The 16,043-nt window shown below is 40.5% G+C and overlaps 1 protein-coding gene across 1 annotated transcript in view; it reads right to left on the bottom strand.

Moving 5' to 3' along the window:
* Positions 1-13,637, bottom strand: part of chd1 (chromodomain helicase DNA binding protein 1) — an 86,869-nt gene extending 73,232 nt beyond the window's left edge. Inside the window, exons 1-6 of the mRNA XM_080047175.1 lie at positions 13,305-13,637; positions 11,554-11,664; positions 3,402-3,600; positions 2,942-3,058; positions 2,599-2,792; positions 547-815 (exon numbers count right to left, since the gene is read on the bottom strand). Coding sequence (XP_079903301.1) covers positions 547-815; positions 2,599-2,792; positions 2,942-3,058; positions 3,402-3,600; positions 11,554-11,600 — 826 coding nt within the window. The 5' untranslated portion in view covers positions 11,601-11,664; positions 13,305-13,637. The remainder of the gene's footprint in view (positions 1-546; positions 816-2,598; positions 2,793-2,941; positions 3,059-3,401; positions 3,601-11,553; positions 11,665-13,304) is intronic.
* Between the last annotated feature and the right edge of the window lie 2,406 nt (positions 13,638-16,043).

The raw sequence follows: 16,043 nt of genomic DNA, 5'->3' as shown, positions 1-16,043 counted from the left end.
CCAACCCGTCTGTGCTCTGAATCAGCCACAAATCTCTTCACAGTACGATGATCAAGCTTAAGTTTCCGTGAAATATCTAATGTTTTCATACCTTATCCAAGGTATTGCACTATTTGACGCTTTTCGGCAGCAGAGAGATCCTTTTTCTTTCCATATTGCTTAATAATGTGGAACGTCCTTCTTAAGTAGTTTTTCCTTTGATTGGGCTCACATGGCAAACTAATTATCACAGGTGTATGAGATTAATTTCAATGATCCAAGGCATCCTGAGACACAATATCATACATAAGTTTAAAAAAAAAATGACACTTCAATCCAATGCATAATAATTTGGAACGCGGTGTACAGAGCAACAGCAAGTTGGAGTTATTTTAGTCACAGAGACATTCTAAACGGTCTCCCCATTATCTCATTATTTCTCCAGAAAAATAGGCCAATTCCCTCAGTTTTCCAACAACACTTGATGATAACCCTTAGATTCCATATACCTGGCTCAATTTCTCTCTATGTCGGCAATTCAATCAGAGTGGATAACATGGATCTCACCTCTTTTCCTTCCTATCCTGCATTCCATCACTCTCTCCAGTGTTTCAAACTCATCCTCCTCAGGCGGAGGCACGTCTTCCCCCAGGACTTCCACCAGGTCGTCAGAGTCAGTCTTCAGCTCCTCGTCCTCCTTGTAGCTGACGTTGACTGTGGCCTGCCGCCGGGGGCCGCCGGCCGCAGCATGCTTATACTTCTCATCCTCGTCTGAAGAGGAGTTTGGGGCTTTCTTCCTCTGGGTGCTGCTCTTTTTCCCATTACGATAATTCATCCTGAGACAAAGAGGTAAGGCATGTGCTGAGTCACACTTCTTTGTATTCCTCTAAACATTATGATCAATACATAAACAGATGAGGGAAGTGACCACCACAAAGGGAAATGCTTAAAGAGAATAATGTAACACTGTGTGTGTGTACCAGGTACGGGCATGATTGATCGACCATTGATCGTTAAGAATTTTGAGAACGTGCTAACCTCAGCGTTCCTACTCCGCCTTCATCAGGGAACTTATTTGCACATTTAGTTTTTTTGGATCTTACAAGGCTCAATTGTGTTTAGAACAGAGTTGGCTCATAGCCTCCGGCTTTTACTAGTTTACTACTACTTAAACTGCCTGGTCTTATTGGATTGTTGATTGACACAAAGTTCTTGGAATCAAGATTTCATTGATTAAAAATTGTATACAGTCTATGGTAACACGCTGTATTTGGGATTTTATGTAGGCAATTATTTATATGTAAAAAAACAACGATTAAATCGAGAATTTATCGTTAATTTTTCCAATGATCGATGCCAATCTAGTGAGGGAGCCAATGTATTTCAATAGTTTTTAAATGTTAATGTCTGGAAAATTGTTGGAATGTCTTCAGGGTTGATTGAATGTTGAGAAAAAGGTTCTCTCCATTTTTTCTCGTAAAGTTTATATTGAGTACCCAATTTGCACCTTGAAATACGGTTGCAATGCAAAGCTCACTCAATTTATTAAATTAAGTTCCCAGGGAGTCCTCTTCCAGGTTTGATTATGTTTATTAGTATTTCACAGATGTCTTAGTACCTTTTTTTTAATGTAGAATAGGCCTACTTCTAAATACCAGCGTCAAACACCTCAAATGCATTTGGTATTTCATACTAATACACTGTAATATATCAGCGCTTTTTGGCAGAGATAACCATACTACTGCACTAGTGGAAGCCCAATCGGAAGGCATGATTTAAAGAGGACCTATGATGCTTTTTGACTTTTATGACCTATAAACGTTGTTATGATGATTCATAGTCATGCTTAACCATACTAAATTATCAAATAATGACTTACATGCATTTCGACGTATTCCCTGCTGACCGTCTGGGGTGTCTGTGCAGAGCACTAAACACTATTCTAGCCAGTCGAGAAGTCACGTCTTCAAAGCGGTCTACCCTTTCATAATTGGTGACGTCGCATAAAAATTGGTGATGTGACCACGCGGATGTTTCCATGTATGGTAATGCTGTCACTTCCCTGTTCGCGTCTGCCTCGCGCCCTTATAGGTCCATGCTCGCGCTTCCCGCCACTGAAAGTGTTTCGGAAGGAAGGTAACCAATCACAACGGAGTGGGGTTTGCAGGAGGGGGGGGGGGGGGGGGGTAGCGGAGATGGCCGATGCACAGGCGGAGGGAGCGGAGATTGCCGAAGCACACACACTCAAGTGTTGACAGGATGTGCTGGATCGCCAAAATAAGAGAAAGAGCTTCCCGAAAATCTACATAGTTTTTTGTGATGTGATTCGTGTCAGGTTGCTCTATAGCAGTGTAAAACAAGAAATTAAGACCAGAAAAGTAGTATAATAGGTCCTCTTTAAGGCTAAAACACATGGCAGAATTTGACCTACGATAGATTTCACCAAATCAAACGGGGAAAAAATTGAGACATCTTTATTTGCCTTCCTAGGAAACACAAGAATCTAGAAAAAAATTAACAATAAAATTGAAGGTAACATTGGCTTGGATACACTGGCTCTCCTACTAATCCCTAGTTTGTACCCCATGCAGCCATTAAAAGGCAAAGTGGTCCACTTACTTGGTTGGAGGTTTTCTGCTTTTGATTTTGTGACTGGGCTCATAGTCCGATGCCGTTTCCTCACTTTTGGCTGCTGTTGAATCTGATCCAGACCCACTCCCAGATCCAGAGCCAGATCCAGAGCGAGAGGAGCCAGAGTTTCTTCTCCTCTTGGATCCACTTGATGAGTCAGAGTCATCGCTACTCGATGAGTCCTAGAAAAGGATATCATCAAAGACAGCAGAATCATATTAGCGTCCATTCATTTTACACCTCCATTTACAAAATATATTCAATTTAAATACAATCAAAGGGGCTAATTGGTTCCCATCTTAAGGGTGTTGGGGAGAAGTTTAAAACAAACCTCATCAGATCCACTGTTTGAGGAGCTTGGTCTTTGTTGCTGCTGCTGTTGAAGCTGTTGTTTCCTGAGCATAGCAGATCTTTGCACCGCTAGGATACTTGGGTTGGACTTCCAGAACTGCAATCAAGGAGTGGAGTGGAAGATTAGCCAAAAATATGTGTACATGTCAAAGAGCTTTCACACGATACACCCAAAAAGAACTGTATGCCACTAACAGTGCTCTGAAATTGTGTCTAACTGGGTCCAAGGTCAAACCATCTGAACTCTGAGTACTCCGACTCACAAAACGCTGAGTATTGCAACTGCATTTTTTTAAGCAGTTGCTGCAGCAATGCAAGGACACTCTGTATTTTGTCAAATAGATTTACAAAATGATGATCTTTTTGTCAGAATAATTTCAATGTCCCTACATGTTCAGCAGGCGTAACCAATAGGAGTCCAGCTTTGATTGTTTCTTTACCTCAGCTCCATCAATGTTTGACTTATTTGGCGGGTCCATCTTCTCCTTGCTTTTCTTCTGGGGGTCAGAGTCTGACTGGCTGCCAGAGTCTGAGCCACTACCTGAGTCACTGCTCCCTGACTGACTGCTGCTGCTGGAGGAGCTGGAGCTGGAGCCAGAGCCTGAGCCCGATCCAGAACCTGATTCATCATCAGAATTACTGTAAACAATGAAAAAAGAAAAGAAAAAAACACACACACATTTGTTCATTATTAATTCAAATGTAATCAGTTATACTGGACTTATTCAAAACATTTATATACCTCTGAAAATATAAAACACACAAATGTTAGCCATCTCTATACCTCTCTTTGCCAAGTATATTCAACAATGTTACATTTTCAGTGTTCTGCCTTTTATACTTTAAACTATTAGCATTATTTCTGGCCTTGTAGACAAATAAACACAATGGGACAGATACAAAGTGTTGTCAGCCACTTTCCAGATAGAGGCGCCCTGAACCGAGAATTTGAGGCTTGATTTTTTTCTCTGTAGAAACGGGCGACGTAACGGTGGCTACATCCATACTTTATATACAGTAGGGCTGGGTATCGTCACGGACTTCGCGATACGATACGTATCACGATACACAGGTCACGATACAATATATCACGATATATTGCGTATCTTGATATATCACGATATATTGCGATATTCCATAAACAAGTTGCCTTGTCAAACATAACAGCACAATATATTGATAATTGCACAGACAAATGAAGTCAAAACTATTTCATTCACAACTTCCTTTACTATTTTCTTCTTTTTTTTGGTTTTGACAAATGAACACTGCTGCAGCTGCCATAACATCAAAATAACAAATCCAATTCACTCTTGTACTAACTGTACAGGACACAATGAAAATGAAAACACATCAGTGTGCTTTTGTGACACAGTGAATCTTAAGTGTTCTTATAAACAAAACTGATTTAACTTCAATAGTCAGTATCCTAGAGGCTCAGGCCTGACAGCAGACATGGGTTTGAATCTGAAAAAAATAAAATAATAAAAAAATATAGTTTTTTTTGTTATAAAAATCGATACTGATATCGCGAAACTAAGTATCGCGATATATCGATATTTAGATTTTTTGGCACAGCCCTAATATACAGTCTATGGTCCTATCATACAGCTGAAAGACAAGGGCCGCAATGGGCCAGAGGGGAAGGGATTACCGGATGTGCAAGCTTTGTTATTGCACAGCTTGCACACGATCAATCTCATGATGCAATGCGGTAGCTCATTACATATGTGAGAATGGACATTTGAGTTAGATAACCTGTGGAACGCCAAGTTAAAGGTGAAGTGAGCGATTTAATATGTTAATATAAGTGTTAAATTGCTCTTACATACAGTGATCATTTATATAGTGTGCACGTTTCATAAAGCCGATCTCTCAGTCACTCGCTCTGCATGTAATCGGCAAATAAACTTTTCGGGGATCCCGAAACTGGTATCCAATCAGAAGAGAGAACACTATAAACCGGCACTCGTCTCAGTGAGGGTGCACGCGCAGAGCGACGGATGGGTGAATGTGTCTGCGCCTACAATGGCGGCGCAGGTAAAAATCCTTCCCAATGTCTGTTTTGATGGTTTTTATCATGGTTTATCACACTTATGGATCTGAGATGATGCTAGATAACTCGCTGCTTGAAGACTGCAGTGCATTAAAGCGGCAACGAGTAACATTTAAATATCTTTTAAACAGCCTAATTTTTCCTCTGATAATCATAAATTACCTTTAACAGCAAACGAGACCATCAGTGCAAAGAGAGACGTTTTTATATAGTTTTTATTACTGCATTTGATCTGGTCGTACACCCAGTCCGATTTTCGGTTCACGCGTGCATGCTCTATGGTCACATATCCGTATTGGTCGCAGATTTCAGTGTGGCGCAGGAACGTGAATTGAAAAGCCTATCACTCCAGGTGAGGGAAGGGGAGCGGGAGACCAGATCCCAATTCACCAGATGTGGGACAAAGACTACGTTTGTGCAGGACAATGCGGGACAAAGTGCCGTTTTTTTAGCAAAATAAACTCGTGTCACCACCGGTAATGCCAGAGACACGGCTTTCTAAATTAAAAAAACACTATCTTTAGATCAGCGTGCAGCAGTTAAGTTAGCTACTGTTAAACAAATAGAGCATTAAGGCTGCGGCTTCACATTAAAAGCATTTCACTGGCTTCACATTAGCATTTCACTTGACAAACGTGAGTTGGCTTTTATTTTGAAGTAACAGGAAAGTGAACGTTGAAGCACTGCAGGCAGCACCTTCACAGAGCCACTGAGCCCAGCAGCCCGATACACACACACAGACAAACACACACACAGACAAACGGAGACTGCTGTCTCCTGACAACTATCGGATAAATGCCAGATTATAAAACACGCATTTAAAAAGGGGGGCTCACTTTCAATAACAATGCGGGACAACGTCTCAATTTGCGGGACGTGTGAAAAGTAATGGAAATGCGATCTGGTCATCCTAGAAGGGGAGCGGGAGCCTTGTTTGAGACAGTTATTTGTCGTCATAATGACTGATAACGGGGCTGAACCATCAAAGAAAAAAAAATAAAATGCAATGAAGAAAAGCTCAAAGGGAGAGTGATAGGCGGGCGGGAGGGCGTTGCCAAGCAACGTATACACAATTTCACGCAGCGAACCTAGACTGCAGTGTTTACTCCTAAATGAATGAGCGGTAGCCTACTAAAACAAAGTTTACTTTGCCTCACCAGCATCATCAGATGACCATTATTCATCTGAAATAGTCATTATTTACAACAACATAAACACATTACCTCATCGTGATCCATAACTAACTGCCGTCTCTCGTTCATTCGCTTTGTGTTGGGGACTGGGGACACATACTCGTTCAGCTCCGTGAGAGGTGACAATGGATCAACTCATTGCAATCAGGTGTAGTTGATGCTGTGTCACTAACCACTCTCACCGAGCCGAAAAGAGTCCGGTGCCCTCACACTTTCAACACACGGACACGCACTATATTGCTTCCTGATTATTTGAATCTTGAGGCCCTGCACGAGCTAGAAAACAGCTTCACGACAGCTGGCGTCGTAAAAATACTACCGCTTTTGTTCAAAGGTGTCGCCAACGTGCCGACTTACTCGTTGTACCTTTAATGTGGTGACGTAGGGACGAGGGAGGGGACTGCTAACTGCAGTCACTGACAGGAAGTTAGCCAAAACTGACCATTCCGCTTACTGAACCTTTAACTTGTCTTGCAATAATAAAGATAAGGAGCTATTGCTGTCTTCACTACTTTCCAGATTTGTAAATACAGTATAGTGCTGTGAAGCATAGACGGTATCGGTAGATATCAGTCTACATTCATTTAATCGGAAAATAAATGCTTGTAAAGGGGGAAAAAGACTAGCAATTACTGTAGGCCTATACTCTAATAATAGGACGTCTTACATTGCTTGCAATTTAAATACAGTTTCTGTTAGGGGTGTAACCATACACGTATTTGTACCGTACCGTGACGGTACAGGCACGTATTTGGTGTTACAGAGGTGGACCGCGGTCCGTATGTGGAGTATAACGTCCAGGTGTTTTTCTTTTTTATACTGAATATAAACAAGCTGTCATTTAATTAATGCTGCAGTAGCACCTTTATTTGATAATTGTTATATTTTCAAGAGCACTTTAGAGTTTAAGAGAGCTGCAGCAATATTTTCTTTTTTTAAAGTCAAAAAGACCCTTAAAGATGACATACCCTTTGTTTACACCAGCTTACAGAGCCTGCTAAGCATTAACACTATATTTTTTCATTGCAATTTTAGTTTATGCTGCACCTACACTAGTATTTAATAAGTATTTTATTTATTGGAGAATTTCAGCAGTATTTTTATATTTGTTATGCATTTTATTTGTATGTTACATATTGTCAGCTAGTTACTGACAGCTAAAGCTGTTCATTCTCCGTTAACTATGAACCGTACCGTACTGTACCTTCAAAACCGAGGTACGTACCGAACCGTGACTTTAGTGTACCGTTACACCCCTAGTTTCTGTTAACAAATAGAGCATGTGTGTTGTATGATTTAACACACGTAAAACACTAGGTAGGGAAGAGCACCCGTTTAGTTTGTACTAAATGCTTCAAGAGCCAGACACACACTTTTTAAACTTCCTGGCAGGATGCTTTTGCATAATAGTCAAGACGTCCTTGTGCCCCCAAATCAAATGCCCCGCCTCTATGTCTCAATCCTAGAGGAGACACTTTAAAAGGGATAAACGTGTTTCGATTTCACATGTTTTTAAAAAGGTTAATTCACGTAACCAACTGTAGGAGAAAGCTTAAAGATCTGGCTATTGAAAAGGTCCTCAGACAGAGCTGCGTGCAGCACTAGATTTCTTTTTAAGAATGACAGGAAATCAGGGGACGCCTTTAGCTCAGTTGGCAAGGCGTCCCCCCCATGGGCCTCGGCCAGCAGCGGACCCGGGTTCGATTCCAGCCTGCGGTCGTTCTCTGCATGTCACTCCCCTCTCTGCCCCATTTCAACTCTGTCTCTACACTATCAATAAAAGCATGAAAATGCCAAAAAAATATCTAAAGAAAAAAAATAGAACTTGTAAAAAAAGAATGACAGGAAATCTACCAGCATTGATGTATTGGGCACCTACGGGCTGACGATGACGCAGCGGCCGCCTGCACGCATTGTGTGGTAAGGTCATCAGTACTTGTTTATAACTGATCTACCGGTCACACGGTAGAGACAGAATCCATACCGGAGCGCAAATTCCTATTGGTGTACTTTCTATACCGTTTGTATCATACACCCCTGGGGTAAACGGCTGAATTAATCAGTGGCATACAGTCCCCTCCATAAGTATCGGAACAGTGAGGCCAATTCCTTTATTTTTGCTGTAGACTGGAAACATTTGGGTTTGACACCAAAATATGAATATGAGACATTAGATCAACATTTAAGCTTTCCTTTCCAGGTATTTACATCTGGATCTGATACACAACTTAGAAGATAGCATTTTTTGTAAAGGAACACCACATTTTTAGGTGAGCAAAAGTATTGGAACAGATAGACTTAAAGTAAATTAAAGTGCAGGGTTCAACATAACTTTTTTTTCCTACTGGCCCGCCGGGCCAGTGGATCCGAGTTTTACTGGCCCCTTGTATATTTTCACTGGCCCTGCGCACACTTTTTTTTCTTCATAATTTAGTGTCAATAATTATAATACCTGTATTAGAAAAATAACCAGATCTAAAGGGAATATCTATACTGTAACAGTATAGATATTCCCTTTAGATTTGGTTATTTTTCTTTTAGTTAATTATATGAAATGTTGATATTGCTCATACACATAATATAAAACCAGGCAAACATATTGAATTTGAAGCCTACAAATGAAAGTATGTTGAAAGAGTGGGCCAGTATTTTAAAGTCCAGTAGTTTGATGGTTGTTTTTATTCTTGAATTTGGGCAGTTTAATGAATAGTTCACCTGCAGAAGTCATGATCAAACATACAAAAAAAATAAGAGATGAAGGTCTGATCACTCTTTGTGGTGTGGTAGGCTGTTTTTATTACTTTCTCATTTCGCATTAGGGATGTGAATGTGTCGACCGAATGACCGGTTTTCCACTTGCGCTCAAGTTGACTTTAAAAATAGAATAGAAATCTGAAAATCAGTGGGTTATGCCGTTTTTTTTAATGGGTGATTTCACCGTATATGCGAGTTCACGTCTGGTCGTGAGCGCGCTGCAGGAGTGTCACTTCTCCATGAAGTGTCAGCTTCACATAAGAGTCCGGTGTGGGACCATTTTTTCAAACTATTGATAAAAAACAATGCAGTGCAAAATATGCAGCATAAGTTAAATGCTCGTCTAAGACTATGACGTTAAATCACCTTAGAAACACACAATGCCTTCGTTCGATCACAGCAGTGTTTCACCGTGTGATCTCGCCAGCGAGTGAGCCGCCGCGCAGATGAACTTTGGTTTGTGGCTAAAATAATAACCGGGGATATTCCCCCCGTTAGCGATTTCAATGGGAAAGACTTCCGCGATCTGATTGAATGTCTCGAGCCTGAAAACACAGTGCCAAACTGCGCGACTATAGGAACTGTCCAGTGAGCCGAGTCCCTCCGTTCGTTTCTGTCTACAACCGACACAATCACCAGAGACGCATTCACAGCGTTTAAATAACGCCTCTCATTTGTATTACCATTGGGGCTTGGATGCAAATACTGTAACATTACGGCGGCAGATAAAGGAAAAGTGCAGTTATAATGTTCTGCACCTCAACCTCTGCTGTGGGAAGAAAGAAAGGGGGCAAAGCAAGTCGATTGATTTGTCGACTCGCAGGCGGACGGTAGGCAGCTCTGCCAACGGAGCGAGAGTGCACCCGCTTGTTGCTCCGCCTTTCAAAACGCCCACGCATCGTTTGTCCACTGGCCTTTCATTAAAAAATATAATTTATATTAGGTTTATTATATTGAGTCTTAAATAAACACTGCTTTCATTCCGACTCTCAAGTCTCAACGCGCATTTCAATGAACCATGATATAGTCTACAAAAAGATACTGAACTGTGATTGGCCAGTCACTGGCCCGGGCGGGACAGTGATTGGCCAATCAACTTGCCCTGCATATGATTTTACTGGCCCCGGGCCATACGTTATGTCGAACCCTGAAGTGAATAAAACTTAATATTTTGTAGCAAATCCTTCGCTTGCAATAAATGCATCAAGACCCATTGACATAACAAAACTTTTGCATTCTTCTTTTGTGATGCTTTTCCAGGCCTTTACACAACCTCATTCAGTTGTTGTTTATTTTGGGGGGTTACACCCTTCGGTCTCCTCTTTAGCAGGTAAAATGCATGCTCTATAGGGTTTAAGTCTGGAGATTGACTTGGCCAGTCTAAAACTTTCCATTTCTCGCCCCTGATGAACTCCTTTGTCGTTTTTGCAATTTTTTTGGGTCATTACCTTGCTGCATGATGAAGGATCTTCCAATCAGTTTGGTTGCATCTTTCTTTAAATTGGCAGACGGAATGTTTCTATAGACTTCTAAGTTCATCTTGCTGCTGCCATCATGTGTTACTGTGTCGTTGTCAAGATGAACCTTTACCAAAATGATGGAAAAGCTAAAATTTGGAGAAAGAAAGGATCTGCTCCTGATCCCAAGCATACAAGCTCATCTGTGAAACACGGTGGAGGCAATGTCATGGCTTGGGCTTGCATGGCTTCTTCTCGGATGGGCTCATTAATCTTCACTGATGATGTAACACATGATGGCAACAGCTAAATGAACTCAGAAGTTTACACAAACATTTTGTCTGCCAATTTAAAGAAAAATGCAACCAAACTGATTGGAAGATCCTTCATGATGCAGCAAGATAATGACCCAAAACACACTGCAAAAACAACAAAGGAGTTAATCAGGGTCAAGAAATGGAAGGTTTATGACTGATCAAGTCAATCTCCAGACTTAAACCTAAAGAGGAGACTGAAGAGAGTAAACAAACAGCAACTGAATGAGGCTGCAGCGAAAGCCTGGAAAAGCATCACAAAAGGAGGATTCAAAAGTTTTGTGATGTCAATGGGTCACAGGATTGATGCAGTTATTGCAAGCGAAGGCTTTGCAACAAAATATTAAGTCTTATTCACTTGAATTTATTTTAAGTCTATCTGTTCCAATACCTCACCTAAAAATGTGGTGTTTCTTTACAAATAATGCTATCTTCTCAGTTGTGCATCAGATCCAGATGTGAATACCTGGAAATTAAAGCTTAAATGTTGATCTATTGTCTCATATTCATATTTTGGTGTCAAACCCAAATGTTTCCAGTCTACAGAAAAAAATAAAGGAATTGGCCTCACTGTTCCGATAATTATGGAGGGGACTGTACCATTAGACATCCTTCTTAAACTTCATCAAATTACACATTTTAGTATAACCAAACTCTACATGGCAATATCCCAGACACAGAAATGGGAGATAAGATGTAGGAAAGTATTCTGCTCCCCTCTAATGTGTAAAAAAAAAGTAAGATGTAAGTGACGCTTAAATAAAAACAAAGTTATGTATTTCTATCAACAAAAATTATTTGGCGATGAGTTGATTTACCTTGATTCGCCACTGCTGTTGCTTTCCTCCTGACTGCGTCCAGCCATGTTGAATTCCAATTATATAGACGCCCCCCTGACAACCTGTAGTATTGTGTTCCACGTGATTCACCTGTAATATGGTATAATTACATTAGAAATAGTATATTGGACTGTGACTTCATTAAAACTGACTAAATATGTAACATTATGTTTCCCTGTAGTATGTTGAAAGTGTTGGTTAAAATACACAACATGGCAAAATACACTGCACATAACAATAGCTCATGTTTTTAAAGTAAAATTCATAAACCGCTCAGTAGGTCAAATACAGCTCTGGAAAAAACTTAGAGGCCACTCAAAATGTTCAGTGTCTCTCATTTGACTATTTATAGGCATATGTTTGAGTATAATGAACATTTTGTTTTTTTAATATAAGCTACTGACAACATCTCTACCAGTTTCCAATACATTTTTTTGTCATTAAGAGCATTTTCAATGAGTTATGTAGAGATGAGATTTAAGAAAAATGCAGACAGGTCTTTTCCCGGAACTGTAAAATCACTGCATCAAAGGAGCTGTCAACAAGGTTTCGCACTAGACCTTTGTTGTGAATAAAAATGTATCTGAATGCATTTATACTTTATTTTCTTCTTCAGTCTGACAGAGGTCAGCCGTCTCTGTAGAACACCAAAACAAAAGTTTTCACTGATATCTTGAGTTGAACCAGAACAGACAGAACTGTGCTGATGGCGGTAGCATACATCTTAGCTCTATTTGTCCCCTATCCATAGGCCTATCACGCCTGAACAGCGGCGGGTTTTCACATCCATATAAAGCTCTAACTAATCACTTTAACATAGACCAAAGGGATACCATTCAGTGATCACCATTTTGCCAAACTTTGAGTCATCGATTCGGGGTGCTTTTTAGTTGCTGTTGCTTCAGTTTAGCTTTAGGCTACCTAGCTAATACCGGCTTGTGACGCCAATATTAGCTATTGGCGGGGTACGTAAGCAGTAATGTATGCAGACACAGCTATCGCGCCAGCCAATATTTAATCCACAATTTCAAACGCAGAATAATACCCCACATACAATCGCATCACAACCAGTAGTTTGGTTAATGATAGTAAATAGGTTGATACATTATAATTGCTATCCCCATGTGTAACCAATAGCAGTTTCCCAGTTCTTATGTTATGCTAGCATTTTCGCTAACTGTTACTTATACATGTAGTAACAATTAGTATTATAATTCTGAATCATGTGCCGATTTGACGTAGCGATGGCCGCGGTACACGAATTTCACTTTTCGTCAACGCGTGTTCATTTAACATGAAGTGAGAAGGATCGCCCAGTGATAACTGAGGTTGTCAGGGAAAAAGCATTACTAGCCAACGTTATGAAGCACGAGGCTAGCACGGAAGCTAACAAAATGACAAAACTTTGCGCTACTTCACCTTAGCAGGGAATCGCTGAAAATTAAATGCTCACTTTTCGATTCAAGCCAATACTCGGTGTGAAGCAGTCAATGGTATTTAACTAGGCAAATGTGTGTGCAAGTAGTGGAACACTGTAAAATGCTGAACGTTTATAGTAGTCATTATTAAACCTACAAACCCAAATTAGCTAACATAACTTCACCCTCTTCCATCTTGTTTTCATTCGCCGCTCACTTCTCGCGGCTTTTACCGCATCAACATGCAACGTTAGCTTACTTTCTCAGTGAACTAGGATAAGTAACTCGTTACTTTATGTTATTTAATGTTACCTGTGAAACTTCAACGAAATGGTTGTCTCAATCCGACTTTCCACGTCAGAGGTCCTTTCTTCTTTTATTAAACTAGGGAGCTAGTAGCCACTGGTAGTTAATGCTACCTTATGCTAGCTAGCTTGTAGCTAGCTGGCTAGCTATCTCCCAGTTCGGGAGAGCAGCCCCGACCGATTCAGTTCGAAAGAGCTGTAGCAATGTTGCTTTTCCTCTCCCTCCAAAAAATAAAGTAAGTCCCCTTTCCCGTTTAAGATGTAAGCAAAGTGCAGTGCTCGACGGTCAACTGCGATTGCAGAAAGCTGGCATTTCAATCCAGGGTCTTCCGACAACCGGCCTCCGCCATGACGCCGTAGGGTTTACTTCTCTAGGAAACCCCGGACTGTGACGTAACGACTGTGCTTCTCTACTCAATGCAACAGCAGCAAACATCTGGCAGTGGATATTTTTAGACAAGAAATACTTTGAATTATACATTGATATGTCAGGTTCACCTCAACAACAAGGCAGTGCATTTGCAAGTTGTAGGGAGAAAGAGGTCTTTGTCCTGGTAAAAGGCAAGTGAATCGGAAGAAGATGAAAGAGGATGGACTGAAGGCTGACCTTATAATGCAAATAATAATTTAATACAGTCAGGAATCCAGAATGAATGAAAAGGCAACAAAAAGAAAAAGGAACAACGATTGAGACGTAATTCATTTATACAGATGTTGTTCTTCCTGCATGGCACTAGGCCTGGCTGGCGTACCTCCACAGGTGGGGGTGCAGAGGGGACAACTCACGGTTCGGAAGGTGTCACAGTTTGAGTCACGGATCGGATAATTTTTCGGATCAACATAAAAAGAAAGCAAAGATAACTAGACAATTATAACTTTGAATTCAATTTATTTAGTGATTTTATTTAACTCATGGACAGTGAATAAAAAATAGCCTGTAGGCCTACTGTCCACATCATTAAAAAAAAATAACTCAACTGAATCTGTCCATCCTAATATTTAATAAAACCTTAAATTATATGAAATTAAATAAAGTGCTAAATGAGACATTCAACTTTCTTCCTATCAACATGTACAATGAGCTTATGTCCCCATCATCACCTTTACCCTGGGCCAATCCGAATAGTCTTTTTTGCATAGGAAATTTCCTTTCCTATCGAGATGGACCGGAAGTAGGCTACTCGGCGGATAGGTGATTCGAATTCTCAAAATGCTTAGGAAAGACATAGGAAAGGAGCCTCGATTCATCCTTTAACCCTCCTTTAGCATAGGTTACTCCGGACCAACCTATGCGAAATTAAAGGAGATAGTGGTATCCCATAATCCTTTACGGCGGCAAGATTTAAAGCAACAGGCCACCGCCGGAGTTTACCGACTCTACACGACGAGAGGTAAAACAGAAGAGAGGAAGATTTAACTCGGCTAAAACAAAATACCCCCTCCCCCATAAAGATAATAAAGAACTCATAAAAGACCAACATCATAATAGTTATTTTCGTAGCACATAATTTACACCATACAAAAATAAAATACCAACTTCACATTTAATGAAGTTACTGGGGGCAGTTCATTTCAACATCAACAGTGTAGCCTCTTTTTATTCCACATGTGAATTGGGATATGGGAGTGATTCTCACTCTGTTGGCGACAACCTGATTAAAATCAATATGAAAAGAACTCATGGATCAAACAAGCGCTTGTTGTAGTCAATTTTCGGAGAATAGGCTATAGCAGGTGTGGCCAACCCGCAGCTCGTGAGCCGCATGCGGCTCTTTGCCCAGCTTTGTGCGGCTCTTCAGTTCATATCAAATTATGTGATTATATATATATTTTTTTTATACTTTTTTTTGTGTGGGCCTATGTGTGTGCATGTTCGCAAACGTTTCATGCGGCTCTTACGTTCGTTTTACATGTTGTCTATTATTTAATTTTTAATTTTATTAATGTGTAGGCCCTATGTGTATGCCTGTTCGCAAATGTTTAATTGAGGACGCAACATAACGTTTGCAAACGTTTGGTGCGGACGCAACATAAAACTGCCCGCTCAGCTTGGAGGGAGGTTTTCCGTGAGTAAACTATTTGTGTCAAGTTCGCTCCGAAACAGAGTGGGAGAGTTCATATTTTTTGTTGAACGTTATGCCAAGCCATTCTGCCTTTTTTTGCCAGGTGTCATTTGCGCATTTCAAGGCTTCCAATCTTCAGCGCCACTTCAGCTCTCTCCATGCTAAAAGTAAGTCCCACAAAGCAACATGCATAGTAAGAGAAAAACGCTATTTTAAATTGTTATATTTTTGTTTGTGGACTTGGTTGAACTGAGAGTTTGTGTGTGAGGCAGTGCACACAATGTTTCATTGTTGAAAATGACTGCCCTGTCGTCTTTAGCCCAGTCCTGTCATTATCACAGGGGCGGCCTTAACGATCTGGGGGCCCGTTTCAAGTCCTAGTGTGGGGCCCCCTTTTTTTTTTTCAATAAATAATGCTTGTGCATGCATGTGCAAGCTCCCCGCGAAAATAAAAACGCCCCCCCCCCCCCCCTGAAATCTTACTGGCCACCCCAGTTCAAATGTTATTTTTTATTTTCATTTTATTTTTTTAATTACATTTTTTTCCTGATATGTATCCTAGTTCAGAGATGATATGTATTTATTTTTCTTTCTTAACTTTTTTTGATAGGTAGTTGCCAAGTTCATCACACAAACACTCCAATCCACTGATATGAGATCAGTTTGCAATTTTCAATTACTAA

Source organism: Ammodytes marinus, assembly GCF_949987685.1.
Source record: "Ammodytes marinus genome assembly, chromosome: 18".
NCBI classification, from domain to species: domain Eukaryota; kingdom Metazoa; phylum Chordata; class Actinopteri; order Uranoscopiformes; family Ammodytidae; genus Ammodytes; species Ammodytes marinus.
Note: the sequence above shows the minus strand (reverse complement) of the source record. Positions and strands in the feature narration are given on the sequence as shown.